This window comes from Equus przewalskii, chromosome 2 (assembly GCF_037783145.1).
Source record: "Equus przewalskii isolate Varuska chromosome 2, EquPr2, whole genome shotgun sequence".
Lineage (NCBI taxonomy): Eukaryota > Metazoa > Chordata > Mammalia > Perissodactyla > Equidae > Equus > Equus przewalskii.
In genome coordinates, this window is record NC_091832.1 from 75,078,486 (window position 1) to 75,106,001 (window position 27,516).

Genomic DNA, 27,516 nt, shown 5'->3' on the forward strand with positions numbered 1-27,516 from the left:
TGAAATCAAAGAAGTAAACCACTCTACGCTCAAACCAAGTAAACTCTGGGTTCAGCTATCATGTGCAAAATTATGTACTTTAATCTTCATCTAATTAAATAAGCGTATCTGGTAACTATCAAAATCTGAGAATGGAAAAAGACAATCTTTTGCTGTTATCAGAAGTATCCAATATATGAGCCACGTTATTAATGGGAAAATCTCAATGCTATTACTACAGTTTCAAAGGAGTGAGGCTTTCCTCTTTCACAAGGGCTCTGCTCTGCGCCATATATGTCAGCATTTTAATTTTGAACAAAAAAGGAAAATGTTTGTGATATACCCACGTCTGAATAACCATAGTTATCCTTTCATGAAATAAAACTGAATATAATGGAGTCCTTGTCATTCTTTCTGTTGGAGGCCAGGAAATACAACCAAAGAAAACCCTGTCTGTTTTATTAATTTTTTTCTTTTTATTATGGTGATACTTATCACATTATCAATAAAGTGGTGATATTTTTCATATATTATGGTTAACATATGAATATATATTGAATTAACTGAATGAATATGAACCATTGTGGTGTTTTTTCTCTTTTGAAAATGTTATTAACTTATTTCTACCATATGATTGTTCTTCCTTTTCACTCTCCCACCTCCTTCACCACTGTTGATTATTTTCCTGCTTCTTTCCATACCTAGTAAAATTTGCTTATATTCTTGACATCATATAATCGATGATAACATTGTAGCGAATCTGGATCATGTTACCTTCCTCTGAAGAGTATGGAATTTCGTTCTGCATACAGTTAAATTACAAACAGATTACCTTGGTCCTGTGGGACTCAGCTGTAGGCTTTGTTAGGTTGACTCTCCTTCAGTTTTGCCTTAGTCAGAGGACATAGCCCTCAGTTTGGGAGCATGATCTTTGCTCTAGTAATGGTCCTTTTGGACTTTCATCAGAAAGCCCAAGGTGTTTATCAAGCTCTTCTAACTTGGCAGAATTCTAAGTCCAATCTCCATCTCTCCAGAACCAGACAGCAGCTGAAATCTCTGCTCAGCCCTTTAGGCTCCAGCAGCTGCTTTCTGCTGGGTTCTTTGGACTATCACTTCGCACATGCACAGTTCTGGAGTCAGCCAGTGACTTGAAGGGAATTGTTGTGCAGATTTGGCACTCTCTCCTCTGTGACTCTCTCCTCTCAACCTCTCAGGACAGAACTCTGATCTTCCTCTATCCAGTATGACCGCCTTTGTGCCTGAGCTCTATCCCCCATGGGCCACAGTGACTGGGAGATGCCTCAAGGGAAGTCTGTTCAGTGTAGAGCTCACCTAGTTTGCTTCCCTTCCTTCAAGGATTGTGTCCCTACCAATTCTGCTTTTAGTTGCTCTCCAGTGCATTCAAACTGTTGTTTGTTTTTTATATTTTTTCCAGCATTTATGATTATCAGCAGAGGGTTAGTCCAATACAAGCTATTCTTCCGTTACCAGAATTGGAACCCCTACTTCTAATGTTAAAGAACAGAGCAGAAGTGGAATTTAATCCTACTTGATGCTGTGCCTCCAACCTGATTAGTTAGCAAATAGATTTTCTGCTTAATTTCCTGCGTCATAAACATGTATATCATTCTGTTTTCTTAAAACATCAATATAATGTACTGGACACAAGATGTAAACAAGCAAGGTTAGTTTAGGTTCAAATGTTTTGATTCACAGTGTAAATTAATTAAAACTGATTTGCCTTTTAGAGGGAAACTTATTCCTGATTTCATATTTTCATTCTCAGAGAGATCTTGTACAATTTTGTTTCTACCTCTGAGAGATGGATACGAGCAACAAGCAGTGTAGAAGCACATGTGTTTCAAACTACTGTGGGATAATGATAAGCTTAAAAAATGTATGGTGATAAACTACACGTAACAAAATTTACCATCTTAGCCATTTTTCAGTGTGCTGTTCAGTGATATTAAGTACATTCACTTTGCTGTGCTACCGCCGTCGCCATCCATCCGCAGAAGGCTTCTCATCTTGCAAAACTAGAACTCTGTACCTATTAAACAACAACTCCCCCTTCCCCCAGCTCCTGGCACCCACCATTCCACTTTCTGTCTCTGTGAGTCTGACTACCCTATGTACCTCGTATAAGTGGACTCATATGGAATATGTCCTTTTGTGACTGGTTTATTTAACTTAGCATAATGTCCTCAATGTTCATCCTTTTTGTAGCATATGTCAGAATTTCCGTCCTTTTTAAGGCTGAGTAATATTCCATTGTATGTATATACCATATTTTGTTTATCCATTCATCTGTCAGTAGACACTAAGGTTGCTTCCATCTTTTGGTTATTGTGAATAATGTGGCTGTGAACATGGGAGAACAAATGTCTCTTTGGGTTCCTGTTTTCAATTCTTTTGGGTATATACCCAGAAGTGAAATTGTGGATCATATGGTAATTCTATTTCTAATTCTCCGAGGAACTACTATATTACTTTCCACAGTGGCTGCACCATTTGACATTCCCATCAACAGTGCACAAGCGTTCCAATTTCTCCACACTCTCACCAATGCTTGTTATTTCCTGTTCTTTTGATAGTAGCGATGCTAATGAGCGTGAAGTGGTATCTCATTGTGGTTTTGATTGGCATTCCTTTAAAATGATAAACATTTTGCTTAATTGCATTGTTGCTTGCTTAACAACATACTTTAATTACAAGTAAATATTTAGGTTGTTAATACGTACATACTATTTGGGAAAATATTTTATAGTTTAGAAAATCTAACCGAACGTTTTTTGATTACCTACCATGTGTCACACACTGTGTAAAATGTTTAATATGTGATATCTTACTTTTTCTTTGCTGTTACCCTTGAGACAGATATTATCATTTTGTCCATTTTACACATGGGAAACTGAGATATAGAAATTCAGGTTCTTTCCCAGAGACTCACAGGTAAGAAATCAAAACCAGGCAATTCAATTCCAGGTTTCAAATGTTTAGACCAAAGAAGATTGTTAGGAGGATTGTGAGAGAAACCTTGGCATCTATTCATTTTGAAGCTACTTTTTCAGAAACCTGCAGCCTACAGACTTAGTCATGTTCCAGGTCTCTTGATAAAGTGAGAATCTTAGCAAAGGACTTTTTCTCCCCTCTCATGGGTAGTGAGCGCTTGATACTGTGTACAGTGGAATGTCAAGTCACCAATCTCTTCCCTTGTCAGGAAGGTCCATGGGAGAAGAAACACGAGAGTCAGGATTCTCCCATAGCAGGCTGAGAAGTTTTCATTTTATTGGTCCTCTGGGGACTGCCTTTCGGAGGTGAATCTTTGAAATTCCATATTGTAAATGTCCTTCCCTGGGCCTAGTTTTGCATGTGAGAAAATAATATAATTTTGCAAGGCTGTGGCCTAACCCCTTCCCCACTCACATTCCCCATTTGGCTCTTTCCCTTGTGTTGATTCACGTTCTGTTTGACTATTTCATTTCTTCTACACTTTTGGTCTTTTGAAGAGCTAGAAAAAAACTAACCAGCTGACCCAAGATCACACAAATTCTATCATTTAAGAGTAAGCGTAGAGAACACTGTGCTAGAAATAGCTTGGTTAGATATAGTGCCTCTGCTCAATGATTTGAAACCTAAGCAATGATGTAAAAGAATGAATTAAGCATGTTCTGGAAAATGCAGTGAATAAGACATGTGAAAAGTGCAACCAATAAGCCACCAGTAATTGTACCTAAATAGGATAGAATGCCCCTGTTCTCCACCACGTCCAGAGCCTCTCCTTGTGGGTGCAGTAGGTGTAATGGGGATGATGTGGAACTTTGAGTCCCATCGACAAGAATCTTTTTTGACTTGATTTTTAAATATCAATATCATTTTCTGCAATTCTCTGTTTTTGTCACTGTTACTTCCTTTTTCTTAAGCCTTCAGACTAGGACTTTTAAGTCTTTTTTAGGGTAGAGGCTTAATTGTTTCTTTAAGTTCTCATATCCTGTGGGACACAAAACTGTATTGATTTTTCTTTTTTTCCTTTGAACTGCCTTTGTGCTTCTCTACTCTCCTGACACCGCTCTTTCCAGGACTTTACCAGTCCAGGCCTAGATTATGGCATCAGTTTCCTAGCTAACTACCTTCCCCTTGCTTCCCCTTCCATCCTGCATAGACTGCCAAACCAAACCCTCCTTTCACACCATTATCTCATCAAAGATTCTTTCTTCTGCTCTTTCTCTTCCTTCCTTTTTTCTTTTTATAAGCATTTATTGCTTCCCTAAAATGAATACAACTTCTGCAAAAAATTTTGTCCCCTGTAGTCTCACATTTTCCTACTGATTCCAACTAATTCTTCAGTATCTCCTAATCCTCATGTCCCATGCGATTAAGCGTGTCTCCTCCTTGTTCCACGGGTGTTGCCTTCATTCGTCATGTCTTCCTGTGATACTTCAAGGCACAGCTGAAGATTCTTCTTAAGGATACTTCAGTCTTTATTGATCTTTCCCCCATCTGAACTTCTGTAGCCACACAAAATTTAACTCAAAGTATTTTATTCTTTGCTCTTTTGGTTAATCTTAAATCCTTGCTAGCCTTGTTAAGAGTCATTTATTTGTCAATCATACCTCAATGAAGAATAAATTAGGGGCTGGCCCATGGCCAAGCGGTTGAGTTCACGCCCTCTGCTTTAGTGGCCCAGGGTTTCGCATGTTCGAGTCCTGGGCGTGGACATGGCACTGCTCATCGGGCCACACTGGGGCGATGTCCCATGTGCCACAACTGGAAGGACCCACAACTAGAAATATACAACTATGTACTGGGGGGCTTTGGGGAGAAAAAGGAAAAAAGAATAAATGAATTAATTTTAAAAAGTGATTTATTTCACTTCTGAATATTCACCAGTACTGGGCACAAAGTTACACATGGCCCCTCAATAAATGCATGTTGGCTGAATGAGTGTCCAATTTATCTGTGTAATTTGGGCCCTTTAGGGTGCTTGATAAGATATTCATTTTTTTTCAAGTAATTTTATTGAGGTAATGGTTTATAACATTGTGTAATTTCAGGTGTACGTTATTATTTATCAATTTCTGAATATGCTACATTGTGCTCACCCCCAGTAGTCTGATTTTTATTCATCACCATACATATGTGCTCCTTTATCCTTTTCACCACCCCTCAACCCCCTTCCCGTATGGTAACCACTAATCTGTTCTCTTTATCCATGTGTTTGTTTATCTTGCACATATGAGCGAAATCACGGACGACTTGTCTTTCTCTGTCTGGCTTATTTCGCTTAACATCATACCCTCAAGGTCCATCCATCTTGTTGCAAATGGGACAATTTTGTCTTTTTTTTAAATATCTGAGTAGTATTCCATTGTATATACATACCACATCTTCTTTATCCATTCATCTGTGGAAGGACATTTGGGTTGTTTCCACATCTTGGCTATTGTGACTAATGCTGCAGTGAACATAGGAGTGCATAAATCTCTTTGGATCATTGATTTCAAGTTCTTTGGATAAATAGCCAGTAGTGGGATAGTTGAATTGTATGGTATTTCTATTTTTAATTTTTTGAGAAATCTCTACTGTTTTCCATAGTGGCTGTGCCAGTTTGCATTCCCACCAGCAGTGTATGAGTGTTCCCTTTTCTCCACATCCTCTCCAACATTTGTTGTTTTTTGTCTTGGTAATTATAGCCATTCTGACTGGTATAAGGTGACATCTCATTGTAGTTTTGATTTGCATTTTCATGATGATTAGTGATGTTGAAGATCATTTCATGTGTCTGTTAGCCATCTGTTTATCTTCTTTGGAAAAATGTCTGTTCATATCCTCTGCCCATTTTTTGATCAGATTTTTTTTTTTTATTCAGTTGTATGAGTTCTTTGTATGTTTTGGAGATCAACCCCTTGTCAGATAAATGATTTGCAAATAAGATATTCATTTATTAAAAACCTTTACAATATCCTAGGCATTGTTCTAGGTTCTGGGAACAGAGTGGTTATCAAGAGAGGATACACAAAGACCAGGAATGTCTCTCCTTCCTGGTTTCAGGAAGAACAGTTCACAGAGCCAAGTTGCCGGGAGTTGTTCTGAGACTAGAAATTTATTCACGTACAATGACAACATACCATTTGGTTGCTCCCTAAAAAACAGGTGTCTGTTGTGCTAAGCTTTTAGCACTACTGCCCTTGATTAATCACTTTTTTGACCTCATAGACCCCTCCTTATTCATGATTTCTGCGTACTCATTACCTGTCTCTTGGCTTCTGCATACTGATTTCTCTGAGTACAACTTTTGCTTTTTCTTGCCTTTGCACGGAAATTCCCCAAGGAGAATGTGTTGAATTCAAGTTGGTTATTACTTTTCCTACTAGTCACAGTGCTCATTCTACTAAGGCCTGAGAAATGGGAGACACTGCCAAAAGACAGTGCAATGTGAAGGCACTTCAGTTCCCTTTAGTAAAATCTGGAAATATCCAGCATATAGAAAAGTGCCTAGACTATATAGTAAGTGCACGATATGAATGAAATTAGCTCATTAAACTACATCTGGAAGCACTGTACATATTTTCATCTTAATCCAACATGTGACACTGACTTGATCCTAAATCAATTTTATAGTCTTATTTGAAAAAGTTCCAGTCTATATAAATTAAGGAAAACCTTAAATATTCCAATATACTGTTACTTCATTGGTTCCCATCAGACCACACTGCATGTCAACTACTCAGTGTTAGGTCAAATAGTTAATACTAAAAGTTCCTTAAACTATATTAAACTATTTACACAGAAAAATGGAACTAGCTTTTATTTTTGAGGTGTTGAATAACCTGGACTGAATCTATTCATTATTTTCTCTCCTCTTTAAAATTGGTCATTTGATTCTAAATTTACTTCAGATATTTTATTCTAGGCTTAGACAATTTTTCCCATAATGAAAATTGTTATGATCTTATTGAGTGCCCATGAAATAAAGCCTTTTCTAAGGTTCTTTATCCTTGCTTGCAATGTTTTGATCACGTCTGTAAATTTTCCTGTTATATAGCCATAGCATTGTAAAAACTAATGGGCAAAAAGTATAATTTCAAACACAGGCAGGAATTTTATTGTGCTAGCCTAAAACGTGAATGTTGAAAGAAGTGTCATTCACACATCATTTTTCAGTTCCAATCAATGTTTTTGTCTCGCTCCTAAGTGGGTAAATTCTCAGTCACCTTACAGTCTTTCTAAAGGTGTCATGGTCATGGCAGTCCGGGCAGCAGTCTGCCCTACTCATTTCCATTACATGAGTGCTCCTTTCATTAAGAATGTGAATATTCACAAAATCATTTGCCTCTCCAATCAAGAACTTGACTCCTCAGTTGCCGCACTTCCGTTATTCTTTGAGTAAGCTATTTTTATTTATTTAAAGTTTTTTTCTTTTTTTTTGAGGAAGATTAGCCCTGAGCTAACTACCGCCAGTCATCCTCTTTTTTGCTGAGGAAGCCTGGCCCTGAGCTAACATCATGCCCATCTTCCTCTACTTTATACGTGGGACGCCTACCACAGCATGGTGTGCCAAGTGGTGCCATGTGCACAACCGGGATCCGAACCGGCGAACCCTGGGCCGCCGAGAAGCAGAACATGTGAACTTAACCGCTGCGCCACCGGGCCAGCCCCCGAGTAAGCTATTTTTAAAGGGGAACAGTATCATGGAATCAAGGACTAAGAGAGCTTCCTATTTTTCTTTGGCACGAATATCAGTGTGATAATGCATTGAGAAATACATTAATACACAGTCCTAACAAGTGTGTTGATACACACATTCTAGCAGCTTGCATCACTCAAGAACATTTTGAAAGATATTATCAGTGGACTGGAGATAAAATACATTAAAGCATAGATGAGCATAAACTCTACCTCCCAATAGTAAGAAAATGGATTGAAGCTGAGGAAAATATTGGGAGGGCTTTCACCTGTATGTATGAAAATGGACTAGGTCTGTCTGGCCTTTGTGACTAGGGAGGAGAGCATCAGATGTTCACCAGCACTTTCTACAACATTCCTAATACTTGGCAAAATTCTATTCTTACCACGACAGTTTTAACTCTGTCACTGCTATTGATTACATTTGATGAATACATATTTCTGAAAACCCTGAAGCTGAGACAAGTCTTTCGCTACTTAAAGGTAACCTAAACATAAAAGGGTAATGGTAGCCATCATGGCTGATGGATCATTTTCCTGTTTTTAGCAGAATACAAAAAGTGATGATGAAGAGGTTATTATTCAAAACATCAGCTCCTTAACATTTTTTAAAACACATTTGAGAAAAGTAAGCTTTTTGAAGGCCAGAAACTTAAACAGAGCATTGCATTAAATAGAGCACAGGTTGTCGTTTTGATAGCAGTGTCCCTGAGTAATGGGTTTTATAATGAACAGATGATAGAGCAGAACACATAACAACACATATACACACAGAACCGTCATTTTTAAAATGGTACAGTTGAAGCTACTGGAATGATTTTAATTCTCCAAATTGTTTTGTTGGCCACACTTTCAAAATTTACTCACCAAGATAGCTAGAACAAATGCCTCAGAAAGATTTTTAAGTTTGGCCAGTGGCCAGTTTCCCTTTAGTATCAGGACTAAACTCCTGACTTCTTTTAGACTTCCTCACATTTTCTCATTTTTTGTATATGTGCTTCCATATACTTCCACTCCAACTGCTGAGGCCTCCCAGTGAGTGATGGATAGTACTTTTATTTATGCCTGCCTGAGGATAGGAAATGAATCCTTGATTTCAAATGGTGCTTAAATAGGTTGCTGCTTAACTGATTTTTACCTTTTTAAATATAAGTGCCCTTCTGACAATATTATTCAGATTTCCCGCACATTAGAACTCACAGACATAACAATGATATTTTATATGCTCATTAAAAGTCTCGAATCATTAGCTAAATTGTACTCAACTTAGCAGTCATGATCTTGAATGTCAGGTTAAGTTCTCTGAGATCCTGTTTGTCAGTATGTATATTGGGAATCAAAATATTATGTCCCACAGAGATTTTTATTGGAAAAGGGTTACAAATACTGTGTAATATACAGTGATATCATCTTCATTTTTCACTGAATCTCAAGAAACACTGACTTCTGAACATGGTTTGGTTGGTGTTAACATTATTAATATTAATTTCTTTTCTCTGAATCAACAGAAAGCTACCTAAAAGAATAGGCTATTGGCAGTTTTTAGGCTGAATAAGCTAAATCTCCTCAGCCTCCTGAGGACTTGCTCCTGCAGTGAGACCAAAGGGCTCTGTTACACTTCAGTAATAAAAAGCATGCACGATTCATTAAGAATATAGACAAGGCTTTATGTTATATTTATTTATTTTCCAGCTTGTACAAACTGGATGTAGAAGCATAAACATAGTACATTTCTACCATTTTCAACAAAAATATAACCAATATGTACAATTATTGTATTAAAAATACAAAAGGGATACAGACTCCACCAATGTCTTTCTAAAAGACATACAGGTACAAGTAGTATCAAAAGTATGAGGAAATCACCAGTTAATTGTACATTCTGCACTTGACATCACAGAGCGAACTGAGATTAGCAGTCCTATGTTCTACAATTACTTAATGCTTAGATAACATTTGTGCAACTTGTGGTAGAGCTAGATTTCTGTCTTTCTATATGCACATGAGGTCCATAGCCTATATAATAAAACTGGCAAATAATGCATATTACATGTAAAATTACAAATGCATAATTGACAATGTAATATATAAGCAAGTAGACAAATGCCATGATACAGAGGAGAATTATTAAATAAAGCACTGACATTGTTTGATACAGTGAAAAAACACTGCAATCTGACTTTTAAAATTTGAAGCTATTTACGTTTATCTACTGATCAATATGATCAGCTGAATTTAATGGAAAAAAAATCCAAGACCAGCAGTTCCTCACATTTGAGTACTACTCGGATTGGCAGCCTTCACTTTTCCGGAGTCTGTGCAAAAACAACACAAAAATAGAGTGGAGGGGTCATTTCAGTCATTATAGGGTTAATAGCAGCTGTGAGCAGGTGGTTGCTACACTTAGGCCTTCTCTATCCATAGCGTCCATAAAGCCACCTACAGGTTAGTCTTTGGTGACTAACCCTCCTTGCAAAGGCTGGCATATTTAACTAGGTTTTTGATCTTTTATCACGTTAACGGCTTGTTTATTCCCTAATGCCAATTCAATAAAGGGAGGCTGTCTTGAAAGAGCAGTATTAACAGCTGGCATTAGCTCCAACATCCCAAGCTGCTTTCACTGCAATGCTATCCAGTTATAAATGTTTCTCTTTAAAAACAAACAAAAATCCCTAAAACTAAATTAACAAAAATCAAAGAAACATAACTTAAAAATGGGGTTTGCCATCCATCTTAATGGAGCAGAACACGCCCTCAAATGACACTGTCCTGCACTCCATAAGGCTCAGACACAGGACACAAGAGTCCTATTTCCCTCCCCTGGCCATGTGCAAACAGTTTTACAGAAGAACCCCACCCACTGGGGAAGGAGTGGATAAGGTGTCTTGGTATCTAACTAATTGGCTAACATTTTATACTTCCAGGTTAGGGCACTTCACGGGTGAGGCCAGAAGGACATGGAAAGACAGGGTCGCAAGCCAGGTCTTCCCCTCTTCTTGGTGTGGCCACACCCTGTCCGGCATATTTGGTTTTTTAGAATCCCAGGCTGGCAACCCTAGTTAAAGGTTCAAAATAATACTGTAATCATTAAATGGATATAACATTTACTCTCTGAACATAATCTTTAAACTCATTAAAAAAAAAAAAAAGGAGGACATTGTAAACAAGTGGACAAGCACTGTACTCAAAGGATTTCATTGTTTTTCTTTGTCTTTCTTGGTGGGTTAAAGGCCCCAAGTAGTTCAATGGCTAGCTTTTCTCATTATCCCAATGAGACCAAGTGCTAGGACTGGATTGAAATCTAAAAGGAAGATTTTAAAAAATCCTTCCAGGCATTGAGAAGTGCAGCCAGAGTGAATCATCTTGTTGTGATGATCTTGGAATTTGGAATGATACTGTGTGATGTGGCAGGCAGCAACAGTGGGAGCTTGAAGATTGCTGCACTGTGCATTTCAAGCAACAAAGTCTGAAAAGTGCCAGGGCAATTTCTTCACAGTATTTCACATGCAAAGGGGACAGGAAGAAGGGGAGAAGAAGCCCCATGCTGCTTTTAAGGCAGGGAAGGAGGCAAACTGGTCCACCATCCTCAGAATGTGAGTTCCAAGGCTCCAATGCTAGGGACGTCTTCTTGTGCTCTCCTTTTAGGTGGCTAACTCTGGATCCAGAAACACCTGTGCCTCAAACAGCAGACACTTGTTCATCTTCTGAAAACACAACCAGGAAAGAAAAAAAAATTTAATGAGCAAGCAAGTAGTTTCTTGTGCTTAGAGAGAATACATTCACTGATGTGCTCAATAAAAATACCATAGCTATCTTTTAGTATTAGTTCACTTAAAATCCTTGTCTTTTTTCTAATTAATGATTGATGAAAAAGTTTATATATGATGCATATCTTTAAATATATACACAATATAAAAATATATACATTGTATATTTATTGATTGAAAAGATAATAAATACATCGAAAATAGTTATAAAAGAGCACGTGACTTTTTTATAATCTATACTCACACACATAAAAAAGTCTAGAAGAATATATAACAAAATGTTAATAGTGGTAATCTGCAAGTGGCAGGATTATAAGTAACTTTCAATTATTGTGTTTTGCTTTTTTCTATAATCATTATCTGTGTAATAAAACATGTTAAACTCAAAACTTAAAAAAAAGAAGTCCAAATATGATATTTCCACAGAAAACTTTGAGAATTAGGAAAGAAATCCAGCCATGTACACACTTTATTACAAGTGACCCCCTCTGCAATCTTTGGCATTTCTTAACCCTCAGTTTGCAACTTTACCTATAAAATGTTCTTTGTGTAATATATGGCTAAAGATAAAGCTGATCAATGTTAAGAAAACACAAATGCCTTGGAAAGCTTACAGATAGCATGAGTGAGCACATCTAACTTTATGGTTTTAAGAATGCATATATACCATCCTCCTCAGTGGAAAACCCTTGAGGCTGATAGGGGGCGAGGCGCGGGTCACACTCGTTAGGTTTATGCCACTGTGGTTTGTTCACTGGCCTGCCGCTCGCTGGATGCCCATGTGGCTGCTGTGGCGGTGAAGGCCCAGCTGTGTCGGTGGGTCGGGGGATCATCCGAGATCTCTGAAGCGCCACGTTGTAGTCTGGAGGTTTCCTGGCTGGATGGGAATGTCCTTCTGGAAAGTCAGTGATGGGGATTCCAATGTAGCCTGGAGGGGTGGGCGGGGGCTCTCGATACCTGCCTTCCTTTCGTGCTACAATAAAGAAAGTGTACCAGCCATTAAAAATTTTGTGGAAGAATATTTCATGCCATAAATGTTTATAAAAATAATTATTAAAAGAGCATACATAGTGTAATAGCAAACATGATTTTGTGTGGTATGGGATAGAGGTGGGGGATATGGTAGGTGGGTGAATGGATGTTAACTAAACCAAATATTCACAATGGCTATCTCTGTGTGGCGAAATAATTGGTGAGAGAAGCTACTAAGCAATCTAAGTACCTTTAACCTTAAATGGACTACTTCAAAACTTGTCTTTAGCTATAAACTAGTAATAAGGTTAACACTTAACCTTTGGGTTTATTGAAAGATTAAGCAAAGAGAGAATGTAAAAGGTCCCCAGTACGATGCCTGGAACATGTTAGTGGTGCCCGGTACAAGTTCCTTCCTCCCTCCCGGCCCCAGGGGCAAGGTTGGCTATTCCATCCTTGCCGGGCATTTACCCTTATCAGGCAGAGAATTAATTCCACATTACTTTCAGGTCTTGAGCCTCACTTTGGAAAATAGTGAATTCAAATAAATTTGGAAAAATAGTACAAAAAGTGATGCAAATTGAAAAATTCTAACTATATGTAAGGTATGTATTTTTCTTACAATTCTTTTATTAATGTCCATGACCTAGAACACGAAATCTGTAAAGGCAAGTAAAATCAAAGTTTTATTTTCTTGAACTTTCTAGACTCATCTGTTAGGAGCTAAAAATCATTTTTCTTTCATTTACAATAAAAATTCTGAGTACTAGTTAAAAGAAAGTGCTTTAAAAATTGCAGCCTAAGAATAGGTATTAACTGTTATCTCCTTATTCATCTTGAAAGGATATGAAATTTGACATCTACCCATGGCTATGTACATCGTAAAATAACTACAATTTCCCTACTAATAAAAGTGATGTTTGTAATGCTTATATTCCGGAATTTCTGACTCTTATGTCCTATAACGTATTCCTACACTTCAATTACACAGATGTTGAATATGCCATAGAAAATAAAACCTGACGGGACTGAGGGAACACGAGAGATTTCACAACAGAAACAGCAGCAGCAAAGCAACAGCATCTTTCGAGTACTTAGGAATTACTATTTAGGCACTGTTCTAAGTGCTTTGCAGAGGTTTCCTTTAATCCTCACACCAACTACATTAGTAGAAATTACCAGCTCATTTTACAGACGAGGAAACAGACAGTTTAGCATGTTGCCCGATGTCACAAAGCTAGGCAAGTGGCAAAACAGAGATTCAAGCTCCAGTCTGCCTGACTCCTAAGCTCTGCCTCATCACATCATCTCTGAGCGCCTCTCCCTCGTTCTATCTGTCATGTGCAGAGAGGATGTGTTTAGCACAGAAGCAATTTGTCTGTATAACAAAAATCAATAGAAGATTTTTAAATATGCCAAGTACACAGTTCTAAATACACTTCAAGGAAACAAAACAGAATAAAACATTTAAAACCGTTCCAATTAAACAAAAATTCTCCCTCTAGAGAATGGCCATCCTTCCTGCTAATTTTCATCTGAAAAGAGCAATGTTAGACCACATAATATCCATAATGGCAACCTACTGATCCTGATAGCTAAGACGTGCTGAATGCTTACTGTGTTGGGAGATAGCAATATGCACCTGACCACAGAACCTGGGCTCTCAACCACTCTTCATTTCAAACTCCTGAACACACTGCTAACTACACAGCAATGGCTGGGACAAAAGGAGACAAAGACCTACAAACACATCACTTTACTTTTGAAATAAGTTAGATTAGAGCCATGATCCAGACATGACAAAGCTCTCCAATAAGCTTACCAATAAGTCCCTTTGCAGTACTTGACGTCACAGCTATGTGGGCAGGCATGGGAACAGGTTTGGTTTCCTCTGTGGTCACAGATGTTATGCTGCTGCTTTCGGCCTCAATGGAAACATCTTTCCCACCCCTTCGCTTTATTGTGCCGGTGTCGCCTTCTGAGTCTTCTCCCCAGTATCCTGTGGAAGATGCCCAGCTTGCCCGGGATTGGGCTTGTTCAAGACTCTCTCTACTTTGATTTTGCCTGTTATACTTTGTGCTATGATCAGAAAACATAATTTGGTCCATATGGCCACTTGAGGCCCATAAACCTGCAGGATCCCCTGAATAATCAAAGTGAGTGTGCCCGAATGGAAGTGTTTCCCAGCTTCTCTGGTGCTGGATGGTCTGTATATTGTCATGGGAACCACTTGAGCAAGATGTCCAGCTCCCACGGCCACTGTCGGCAGCATCAAGTGAAGCGCGATCCCCCTGGTCTTGGGAAAGTTCTTCTGTGCTTGGAGAAGAAATTACCGTAGCTGTAGCATATAAGCCCCGACTCTCAGACATTGGTGCATAGGACCTACGTGGTCAAAAGAAATTTAAAAATTGAAAAAAGAAAAAGGAACATTGTTAACTAATAAACCTATGATAAAGCCAAAGTACTTTTTCCTTAAAGGTGGCTTTCCTTCATCCCACGAAGAGGATGAAAGGATCACTGAATTACACTGTAGCAGCCAGTTCTAACATGTCCAGTTTTCTCACCTTGTCATTACCATAAAATAAATATAGAGGGAAAAGAACAATTACTTGCTTATAATAAAGGAAAATTTTCCTTACAAGGCTCAATATAATCTGATTATTTCAGGAAGACAGCTCATATAAAAGAACTGGGATATATCCTCAAGTCACCCTCTGCCATCAACACAGAACTGTGATTTAATAAAGAATAAACCCAACTTGAAAAGCTGTCTGCACAACAAAAACAGCATGGTACTTAATAATCTAGAAATTGTGAAAATTAGACCCGAGATGGGAGAAAATTTCTTAGGCATTATGTAAAATAAATAGAAATATACATCTAAAAGAAAGGACTCATTTTTAAAAGATGGAAGAAGGAATGTAAAAGAACACTACAGAAAAGCCGCCTACCCTAAGCTGTACTGATCGGGTTCAATCATGGTCCGCCTTTCCATCCTGCCCACGCCTAGGTTTGTTTCCACAATGCTGACAGAATGCCTCTGGCGTCTCTCATCATGCAGTGAGACTGGCACTGAGTCAAAGGAAGAATTGCTGACAATACTAGATCGTGAAGAAATTTCACTGTGACCAGAATCTGAAAAATTATCCACAGTACCACTGGGAGCCAAAGTATAGCCTGCATGGGAAATACAAGCATATTAATTAGACACTGTAGGTTTATAACATAAAACCAAAGTCTACCAAATAGAAGCAAAAACAAAATGGAGGCCAAAGAGATCACCACTGGAGTGGGGAAAAAAACGTTTTACTTGTGGAGACCAGAAAACTGAGATAAGGTGAATTTTTACTCAAATGAAGCTTAATTTGCTTAATGAAAGTTTAGAGAGGAAAAAGGAAAACATTGTTATATGAGCCAGGAAGTGATGCAGTATCATGGCATTACTCGACTAGTCTTAGCTCCCTTAAATATAAATCACACAACTATTAGTTTATATAAAAGAAACTGTTAAGAATAACTCTGATCAGATTTAAAAGCATGAGTTTTTTCCAAACTGCAAAGTCAGTAATCTTGTTTTCAACAGAGTTTTCAGTTTTTAAAACATGGCATAGAATAATTCAACTGGAAATATTATAACAGTAAGTGGATATATAAGAATAAGATATAAGATCTTCAGATTTTTGCCATTTTTCAATATTAATAATATATTGGGTAAATCACATCAAAGCCAATTGTTTTCAAGGACATAAGTGCAAAATCTCCATTTTCTCCCTGGATCATCACTGTGTCTAAACAGATGTCTGTTTTTTGACCTGAAGGACCCTTAATTCTTCTTTGTTGCTACAAATAATGTTGAAAGTCACAAAGAGAGAGAGGCTTGTCTTGATATTTTTAATGAAAACATCTGAATCTTCTTTCTCTCTACTCATTTTTTTACATTACTAAGGATCTCATGTTACTTAAAATACTAATTTTATATTATATGTATGCAATGCAGATTTTTCAATGCCACTTACCTAATAAAAAATTAAATCTAGAGCACCTAAATGTTGCTAATTTACTCTCTAAATAGTACTTCCCCATCCTTTCAGTAAATTGTTAATTCCTGATTTATTTTTTAAAGGTTGCACAGGTCTTGATAAGATTTAATGTGTTCGTCTATGAAATGGCTTTTTATAAACCATACTGCAAGTTCTAACAGATAAGATTTAAAGCCTTTCATGAAGAGTCTGCTCAAAAAAAATCTCTATAAAAATAATTACTCAGATGGAGCACTTGATATTTGGAGGAATTCTCCCATTTTCCTTAACTAATGAGATGATTCCTCGCTTTCCCACCCCGTTTTTGGTTCTATAACCCCACCTATCCCATAGGTCCGTGGTGCATTGTTATTCTTGTTACTGTTCTCACTTCCAAGAGAAGAGGAGGAACTGGTTAAGTCCAACTGCCCGGAGCCAAAAGATCTCAGCTGATTGCCACTGCCACCTAACAACAGGATGAGAAAAGAATTCAGATATATCCATTTAACAAGGTCAGTAGAGACTGATACCCACATAAAATGCACAGATTCTTTGAAATATCTAAAAAGTAAAGCAGAAAAAGTAGTTGTTGTGCCAGTGAAATCTAACAATTTATTAATCCTTTTGGCTTTCCTTTAGGGAAAACTGTCTTAGCCATTTAATACTGGCTCACACACACCCATTCAATTAAAGGGTAGGAGGAGAAAGTAACCTGGAGGGTTATGCAGCAGAAAATTATCTATTATTTTAATAAAAGAAGGCATCAACATAAGGAAGAGAGTTTGATTGTCTAAAATTTAATCTCTTTAAAAATAAAACAAGACAGCAACAAAAAAGGTAATCAAGACCCATGTTAATACAATGAAAAATAAATCAGGAAGATAGTTTTTCTTATGTTTTTAAAGCCCTCAACTCTGTAATTAATGTTATATAATCATATTTAGTTAGACCAACTTTAGTATAAAAAGAATTATTTCCACACTTAGAATCAATAAAAAACTTCAATGTATTTTCTAAAAGGCCTTATATAGTTATAAATTTAACACTATTTACTATAAGTATAATATTAAAAAATACCAAAATCCTTCCAAATTTATAAACTTAGGGAGAAAAAATCCATTGGGCATTATATATTAGATCATTTTAAATGACTCTATAATATAAAAAATGATGTAATATATAACTCTGGAATTTTGTATAGCTGAAACATACAGATTTCTATAAAGGGAAACAATGAGTAATTTAGTAATTCAGTTCTACCTTTCCTTGGAGAACTTTGTGGAGAAGTGGGAGGAGAAGAAAGCTGTGAAGACGCATTTGATATCGTATCTTCTGCTTGTTTCTTGTGACGCTCCAAACTTCCTTCTTCAGATAAAGAAAGAATTTTCTTTAAAGCTTGTGGAGAGTTTATGCCTATAAGAGAAAGAAAATATGTATTCTTAAGATGGAAAATAATATTAATGAGTAAAAAACCTTCTTGTGTTAAGACTTAATAATACATTTAGTTTTCAACCTACTTACAATCTTAATGGTCTTGGTACTCTTCACGGTGTAAACAGTAAGCTTATAGAAGGCACAAGGTACCTGTAGTTTGGTTTCTGACATATCTGCCAGAATACTAGAAATAGACTGCTTCTGATATTTTACTTTAGATTCTGAATCTTAACCACCACTTTTATTCAGCAATATCTTTGACAACAATGAAGAAAAAATAAAGAATTCGGGAATGTTTGAATTTAGGATGAAAGTGACGCAGCTAAGAATATTTATTATTAGAACTTGGGTTTGAGTTGGAAACAGGTAGTTTGGTGTGGTTGGATATGTTAGCTCAGGGGAAGTGGGAATGATGGGAGAAAAGTAGAGCCAAGAGCTAAAAGGAAGTAACAAGAAAAGTGAATAAGGAGCTCTAAGGAATTCCATGCAGTTAATATTTGATCAAATAAATAAATGAAAGAGAAGTCAGGAGGAGACCCATGAAAGTGCTGTGACTCATGAAAGACCCAAGAAACCACAGAAGGTTTTCAGAAGAAGGGAGCAATCCAGTGCAAGGTGTAAGATCAAGGAGGATGAGAGTAGAAGAAAAAGGATTATATATGCCAATATAAGGTGATTTTTTTTCCCCAAAAAATTATTTTTCAGAAATGAAGGAGTCCCATTAAAATATCTTATAAATCCTCTAGTATTATTATAAGGCACTCTCAATTACATTATTTTGAACTACAAAGAGAGATATTTGGGAAGGCATTATAGCCTAAAACTACCTCCATCGATGCTAGTTTTAATATTCTTAGACTTAACAGAATCCATTAAAAAGGAGCAATGAAATTTCACAAAGATCTAATCCTTCACTTCACCTCATGTGTTTGATGTTGTTTTAATATAATTTTCTAAAAATCATTTTTAAAGTACTACTTTAATTACATCTATAGATACTAATATACACACGATGCATGAGAATACGAGTTACATTAAAGCTTTATGAAGGTATAGTTTTGATTGATTTGGAAAAAATTTTCAAGGCCAGCATCATACACAGATTCAAAAAGTGCTGTCTTTCAATGCTGTCAACAATGCAGATGTGTGTGAAGATCCTAAGCCTTAGAAAACTGTGTTCTTCAAAAGTAGTTCTAGTGATGAAAAAGACAGTGATATAAAAAATGCAGAAAGTGTTTAGGAGAAAATTATTTCATGAATTAGAGTAGGGGGACTCAGCATCTCTAAATTAATAGTTTATGTTATATGACTTTAAATATTTATGTTAAACTAAATAATTATCCTAAGAAGACATACAACTAGTGCATCCATATTGCTAAAGTTCATAAATTCAGATAGGCCTAAACACATTCTGAGAGAGATCCTCTCTGGGAAAGCGGGGGATAGCTTTAGTCAGACACACCTACATTTGGGCTAATAGGCTATATTTAGCTAAAGGGAAGACTGATAATCTTCCATATAACAAGTTCAGTGTAAAAGAGGAAATAGAAGTCAGATTGCAGGGCATTTAGGAATATTTGAATATTAAGAAGATAGTTGACGTAGAGACATGTAATTCCGTTTGTGTGTGATGGGGGGGCAATACAAATATCTGAAAGGGAAATGAGAAGTAAAGGTATTCTTTTCTCACTATTCCCCAAACTCAACAAATGGGACATTTATTGACCAGGAGGAATGAGGCAAAGACAGAGTAAATGAAGGATCCACCATAAGACTCTTACCTAACTCATAAGGACAGGTTGTTCTTATAACTAGCTTAGTTACCCATATCCTATTTTATCTAAGTAAACTCTTTGCTATCAGTTTATTTTTTTAAATTTTGTTCTTTTTATTAGCATTGTTTCCTTTCACAGTACTTAGAAAAAATAACCAGTACATTTTATGAACAATAATTTTGTTGTAACATTTACATAAAGGGACTACACTAGTAGATATGTTACTTTTTTTTTTTTTTGAGGAAGATTAGCCCTGAGCTAACTACTGCCAATCCTCCTCTTTTTGCTGAGGAAGACTGGCCCTGAGCTAACATCCATGCCCATCTTCCTCTACTTTATACGTGGGTTGCTACCACAGCATGGCTTTTGCCAAGTGGTGCCAAGTCGGCACCCGGGATCTGAACTGGCGAACCCCAGGCTGCCGAGAAGCAGAATGTGCACATACAACCGCGGCACCACTAGGCCAGCCCCAGATATGTTACTTTTTTTTTTTTTTTTTTAAAGATTTTATTTTTTCCTTTTTCTCCCCAAAGCCCCCCGGTACCTAGTTGTGTATTCTTCGTTGTGGGTTCTTCTAGTTGTGGCATGTGGGACGCTGCCTCAGCGTGGTCTGATGAGCAGTGCCATGTCCGCGCCCAGGATTCGAACTAACGAAACACTGGGCCGCCTGCAGCGGAGCGCGCGAACTTAACCACTCGGCCATGGGGCCAGCCCCCAGATATGTTATTTTTAATATGAAAGATGAAGCATGATTTGGCTCCTTAACATTTAAGAATTAATTATATTTTCCCCTGCAAGTTACAGAATCAGTGATTCAACAAATAATTCACCTCCAGACAAATCATTTGACTTAATATTCTGCCTAAATTCCAGCAATTCATTGATCATAAGGCAAAACTAGTTTAAATAATGTATATGGACAAAGCAAGTTCTGTACTCATTAAAAATTAAAGTAGAAAAAGCCTTATGCCTCCATTTCACACATTCCCCTTACACCATGACAAATGAGCATGATTAAATGAGATGCTCTATAAAAACAGTCCTTTCCACTGTCTAACTTACTAAACATTAATATTTTACTCAGAGGTGGCAATCAGGAGGAGACTCAAGTATATTAGATGATGTTATATCCAAGATAAACATTTTTTCTTAATCTGAAAAACATGGCAGTCAAAGGCACCAAAAGAGGATATGAATTTAGTCACCTACCAAAAGGTGGGAGATCCTTTACTGGTACTTTCTTCCGTGAGGGATAAAGGGACACAGCAGGAACCTGCAGTCCTTGGTTGAGTTTATGTGCTGGCTGCGGCTGCTGGGGCTGCGGCTGCGGCTGTGCTTTCTGTTGCGACCCTGCCCTTGGAGCCACTGGGGAGGTCTCGGACTTGACAGGCTTTTTGTCACCAGGGTTCTTAGGCACTGATAATTGTTTGGTTTGAAAATAGAACAAGAAATTAAAGATGTTAGTAGCTACATACAAGATAATTTTAGAACTGCATGAGCATTTTCTGCAGTTAGAATACTAAAATGTGTATCTTTTTTCCTGTTGCCTAGAAAAAGGACAGAAATGAGGTTGGGGGAGAACTCGAGGTACAGAAAATATTAAAATATGACAGGACCAAGATATTTACTTTATGAAACTAGTTATCACAAAAGATGATTACATTATTAAATACATTATGAATAATGTGGATATTTCAGGATGTTATGTGTATATATATATAAAACAGAAATATATGGTAAAAGCTTCAACAGAAAAATTATTAGGAATTACTTTTCTAAAATAGTGTCCAAAATTCCTTGATGTATATGAGCTTATTTTTATTTAATAAATGGTATTAACAAATTCTTTTTACTATCAAATTCTCTCTCCAGTGGGGTAGAATTATCTATGTTAGCTAATAGCAGCCAATACTGCTTGAATATTATACTGAGTATATAATTCCATGGCAGACAGAATGCAAACTAATTTTATAGGGCAACTGAATGCTGTATGTATAGTATATTAATATTGAAAACAACTCAATGACACATGTACACTTCTTCCACCTTACACATAATTTATAGAAGCTAAAGATTAGGGAACTCAAGTAACTTGCCTAAGGTGACATTCCTAGCATGAGGAACAAACAGGATTTGAACGCAGACCAATCTGACTTCAGAGGACAAGAAATGCTGTGCTTTTATGGTATCCTGGGTAAATCTAATAACTTGAATCTTCTCAAATCATCTATCTACATTTAAATTCTATAGTAGATATCTTCAAACCAACCCATAAAAGACCTAAATGTGTCCTAAGTGGAAAATGCCTCTGTATTACAAATACAGATGCAAATAAAGAGAAAACTGCTCCTCCCCCAACACACACCCCATTTCTAGCCTAGCCAGATTTTTAAAGGCTGGGAAGCTACACATTAGGCTGAGTTGTGACTCGTTGTGTAGCAGAATTACCACTTTACATGGTTGCTGAACTTATTGCTGGGTGCTGTCTCGGCTGAGGGTATAAAGTGCAGCCAGCACACCTAGTTCTATGCTCTTCTGACCTGCTGGGCCCCTAACCCTTCTCAGGTTGCCCATTACTTCAGAAGTATCTGTGTGAGAAAACAAGGGATGCAAATGGGAGACGCATCCACCCATGTGTCCTGTGCCTGCACACTGGCTGTGTCGGGATGAAACCAAAACAACAGTCACCCCAATCAAGTCTAGAGTGTCATCCCCCCCACTCTAACCCAGTTGGACATGAGACCTAGCTGCATGGTTTTCAAGAGTAGCATTCCAGGTAAAGGCTGGTATGTCTCAGGATGCTATTTCCCCCTCTGCATTAAGCCCTGTTTTGCCACCACCCATACCGTTCCACATGAAACAAATCTGCATTCTAGTCAGATTCCGCAGCCACTTTAAGGAAAAACTCACATGTGTTGGTTGCTGGCTCACACTGCAGTGACAATGTCTGAAGACTCTCCTCATCCATTTCTAGTTCCAAATTGGACAGGTATTGCTTCACTTTTCGAGCCATTTGGGCATCTTCATAAAGCTTTTTGGCATTGAGAAAGGAACTACGACGTACCCGCTTTTTATGACCACCTGTCTGAGCAACATCTAGCACTGTTGCATTTGTACTACCCTGGCTGAGAGACCTGGAAGATGAAAAGGCAGATATGCAGCTCACTCTAGCATGGGATTTCTTTATCTATTTGAAACGTGCCAAGACTTACATAAATATTCTGTGTTCCAAAGGTCACATGCCTCATTCTGGTAAATAAACCGTTACAAAGGACTATAGAATAAATCAAATAAAAATCAAACTTTTTTAAATTTAAAGAATCATGTATACATACATATATATGTTTGGCACCTGTTCTGTTCCAACTAGGAAATTTTCTACTTTGCACATCTGTAGAGAATTCAAGGCAGTTCTCTCACAGAAGCCAGCAAATAATAACGATTATATGTAAAAGCTCATGCAAGAATACACAGTTACAATTAAGATTTACATTAAATTTACTTCTCCTACAGAGGATGTTTCACATAGATTTAAATAAAATTAGCTGCAATGTTAACAATTATTTTCTTATTCCTTGGGTTAAATGTAGTCAGTTTTTAAAGTAATATGGTCAATCTGTTAATAAAATAGTCATGCAAATGTAAACACATATATATAGAAACTAGCATATGAATTGTTAAGAATTATTTTTTAAAAGAATTGGTTTATAGAATGAAAATAGTAGTTAGTTGAGCTGTAAACAATTTAGTTTTAACACCTGGGGGCACCTTTTATAATAAATTATATGTATTTACTTCTCAAATATCTGTGCAATAGTATTTAAATTGCACAATTTTTCTTTCTAACATCCTTCCTTCTCTCATCCCACCTTAGGTTCTACCTATTACAAAACACACAAATTATATTAAAATAAAATCTTTCTGAAAGCTCAGAAGTATGCCTGGCCTACTGTTCCCCCAAACAATCATTAATCATTTCACAGCTCTCATGGATCATGACCTCAAAAGCAAAAGCCCCAACAGATTAAACTTGAAGTCAGTTTGCCAACTGAAATTATGCTAGAGCAAGAGGGTTAAGAAAACATTGCAAAAATGCAAAGCATCAGAAAATATAGCAGGTAAGAAAACAATGCAATGAGCGGAATAAGAACTGTGTGTGGGTATGCAAGATCTCCACCACTTACCCCAAACTCCTCCATTTCTTCTTCCTGTAAGTGAGAGCCATGGAGATTGAAGCATGGGTGTAGAAAGAGAGACAGAAAGATCACAAGCTCAGAAAGAAGGGACTAGACTTCTGGATAAGCAGTACTAGAAGCCCACGAACATTAAACTGTATAATTACCTCACACACAACTTGACCAGAACTATTTTTCTGGTTCAAGAGACAAATATATTTAATTTTTTTATTTTAAAAGAAGACTGACTCCTGTTCTCTCCTTCACTGGATTAATCAGTTTGTCCTACACTGACAGCTAAGTCCATTGTGTGGACATTGAGATAATATTGTTTGGGTGTTTTACATATTTTAGTTCATACTACCAATTATGAATTTTAGCTCTACAAGGCAGTGTTCTGAAAAATAAGAAATAATTGTGCCTCATATTAAACGAAAAATGTCTGAAGGACAAACTGTTTTTACTGGCAGTCAAAAATACACTCGATGCAGTATAAGACATTTACTCCAAATTAGAGCTCAGTGGAGATTCTCAGCATGACCTAATAAAATTTCTGCCATGCTACAAATATAAAACTCAAATTTTTCTCATTTATTAGGAAGCTCTAAACTCAACCTTCTCTTATCCCACATGTGCTACTGAAGATGACACACTCACCGAGTCCTAAACATGAGGGCAGGGTCCATGTTAACTGAAGCCATTCGGCCAACATGACGAATTTCTTTTGCAATCATCCTTAGCTTCTCAAAATTGACCAGCCCATCGACTTTTGAGTCATTTCCTATAATTAGCAAAGAAGAAAAAGAGTATCACGTGGCATTTATTCTGTGCTTCCACAAGAGAAGACAGAAATCCTCTCCTTTCTATTTACCTTCATGAAGGAACGTGAGATCCTTCTTGATAACTGGGAATAGAGGGATTATGGGAGGTTGTAGATTTTGACTATTGAGGACAGTGCGATATTTTGCCATGTTTCTGGAAGGATCAAACAGGTCTTGGAGATCTTGAAATAGCTTTTCATATTTATTGGGAAGTTTTTCCCAGGTGGTTCGCAGTCTTGCCACTGGTGCCAGGTTTAGGCCACTGAGAGGAAAAGAGAAAATAGGTATAAAATTAAATGACTTATGAAATGAAGGAAGTAAAATAGTGTATTGTTGATTTATTAACATATAACACCACTTCTGTATATACATCGCAATTTACAGAAAGATTCCTAAGAAACTGTTAGCAGTAATTCTAGCTAATGAGAATGGAAGATGGGAGCAGGGTCAGGGTCAAGGGGTTTTAGTTTTATGACAGAATGTAACTTTCATGAGAATAGGATTTTGTTTTGTTGTTTTGTCTCCATACGTAGAGAGGTGCTTAGCACATAGCAGACTCGCCAAATATCTTACAGTAATAAAATAAAACAAAAGCTGTAATAGTAATGAGAACATGATCAAACTCCTAGACAGAGAAAATGACTAATTTAATAATCACCATCAACATCAATATTGCTAATTGTTTCAGTCTGTATTTTCTTTCTGCCTCAATCTAAATACTTAAAAGGGAAGAAAATTAACATTTACTGGGCATCTGCCTTGTGCTGGCTGATGGAACTCCACATACATCATATCATTTAATCTACTTGATAACTCTTTGGTGTACTGTCATTTTATGGAGAAATAAACTAATATTCAGAGAAGTTCAAATAATTTACCCATGGTCACAAAGCTAAAAAAAAAAAGTGGTGAATATAGATATTTTTTGGGCTCCAAATCAGCTTACAAGAGATTTTTAAATTAAGGATTAAGATTAGGATTCAGAGAAAAAGAATTGTTAAATATGATTCAATTAAAAACTACCAAACTTACACAAATTATTTAGTGTTCCTGGATTGATATATATTTTTAATCTGCAAACTAAATTGAATCTTAAGACAAATGTCGTCTCTTACCTGATGATTGCAAACATTGAGTTAAAATTCTTGCATTCCCTACAGTGCAGCGCTATCTTGATGAAATGCTTAATGATCTTCATCCTTTTCAGCTGGTTTGTCTCTCTCAGAATTTCAGATGCTACCCAAAATGTTTCCTGGTTAATGACTTCTTCAAATTTCTTCAAGTTGACACAGCTGGTTTTTGATTTGAGTTTAAATAAATCATCTATATATTCAGTAGGTTCAATGTTACGGAAGAGTTCAAAATTTCTCATCGAGAGCTGTGTGGCAACTTCAACGGTACTGAGCTGCAGCAGGGAAATCTGACTCTCTCTCAGCAGCTCCTGAGCATCTTCGTCTGAACAAAGGGTTTCTGTCTCCATGTTGTTCTTCAAGTAATACCTACGAAAACACAGAATTCAAAGCCTAAGCAACGGTCACATGATATTCCTTGAAAGAATAACGCTACTTTTTGTAGAACGTTTGAGAGAACGCTGAATCGAATGATGGAAGAATTCTTTTTGACTAAGACAGAGTGCAGCTGCTGCCTCAGTCACCAGATCATAGAACTACTCCTCCAAAGTCGTTGATGGAAACTAACGATCACATGGAATTTCATTTGTGCCGATTGTAATTCCTTTTTTTCCTGTCCTTTCCTGCTTTCTAGATTTTATCTCTGTTTTTGCTAAAAATGACAGAAAATAGCTAAATTTAAATTTTCAGTTTAAGTAAGGAAATAGACTCTAAGGAATGAAGCAGGAGTGATGAGACACAGGTCATCATTCTATTTTCCCAGAGAGAATCTCTGCTATTGATGGGTTCAAAGTAGATCAATCCAAGTTTACTTATTTATTCAAATACCAAGGAAACCTACAAGCTGTTTTCCTCTACTTAATACTATGAGTAGAACAGACTTTAACTTTTAAATATCTGATTTTCATGAAAACCCCACAAGCAAGTGGGTCAGGTATTATTCCTATTTGTCAGATGAGGAAACAGAGGCTCCCAAAGAATAATGACTAGTTAATACCAGTTGCAGAGACTCAAGAATTAGTGCTCCTTTCCCTTTGTAAGCAACTTGTTGAAAATAGAATCCAGATGTTTGTCCTATGATTTTTTTTTTCAATGTTGTAGACAGATGCTTTCCCTAGGCCAAATTCCATAAACGAAGAAACAAATCACAATGGGAGTCCTGCCAAACTGGTCTTTTGCAAATTTCACCTAGGCAAATTGATAGGAACACATACCTTGGGCCGTTGACATGCACAGATTTCAGATTCTCAATCCTAACTGCTTATGAAGCCCATGACATGTATCCATCTATAATTTTCTTGAATAATGAAGGTGAATCATGAATCTGCACCTCAGTGGAGATCTGTAGAACTCCATCATGGTTACAGATATATCAATGTACATTCAAATGATAATGAGAAAAATCAACTTCCTAAAACAATACCACCTACTAGTGTCAGGGTTGGAAATAAAGTAAAACTGAAGAAGAGTAAGAAGGTTATAGTTGACAGCAGGAAAACAGAAGTTTTGAATGAATCATATCATGGTTTAGATGTATAACATGAAAAAGTCAAGTACAATGAAACACTCCATGTGGTGAGAAAAATAGGAAAAATGATTTATGGCACTACTTAATTTTCAGTCAGTGCAGAATCTAGTCATTAAATGAGAGTCAAAACTTAACTTTTTCAACTTTCACTAATTTGTGCCCTGAGGATACAAATTACATGTATCTATAAATGGAAATAAACATTCGAGAGACTGACAAAACCAGATACA

General features: G+C 36.9%; 1 protein-coding gene across 25 annotated transcripts in view; it reads right to left on the bottom strand.

The window, feature by feature from the left end:
- Positions 1-9,330: 9,330 nt before the first annotated feature.
- The window catches only part of RAPGEF2 (Rap guanine nucleotide exchange factor 2), a 244,836-nt gene continuing 226,650 nt past the window's right edge, over positions 9,331-27,516 (bottom strand). For 9 of the 25 annotated variants that reach the window (XM_070608669.1, XM_070608642.1, XM_070608615.1 and 6 more), the window contains 12 exons: positions 25,744-26,127; positions 24,679-24,890; positions 24,465-24,588; positions 23,817-23,840; positions 22,543-22,766; positions 20,842-21,048; positions 17,684-17,836; positions 16,767-16,889; positions 15,356-15,581; positions 14,227-14,786; positions 12,100-12,405; positions 9,331-11,369 (listed from right to left, as the gene is read on the bottom strand). In XM_070608669.1, coding sequence (XP_070464770.1) covers positions 11,344-11,369; positions 12,100-12,405; positions 14,227-14,786; positions 15,356-15,581; positions 16,767-16,889; positions 17,684-17,836; positions 20,842-21,048; positions 22,543-22,766; positions 23,817-23,840; positions 24,465-24,588; positions 24,679-24,890; positions 25,744-26,127 — 2,569 coding nt within the window. In that variant the 3' untranslated portion in view covers positions 9,331-11,343. The remainder of the gene's footprint in view (positions 11,370-12,099; positions 12,406-14,226; positions 14,787-15,355; positions 15,582-16,766; positions 16,890-17,683; positions 17,837-20,841; positions 21,049-22,542; positions 22,767-23,816; positions 23,841-24,464; positions 24,589-24,678; positions 24,891-25,743; positions 26,128-27,516) is intronic. The other 16 variants (XM_070608657.1, XM_070608682.1, XM_070608675.1 and 13 more) reach the window with 5 other exon arrangements.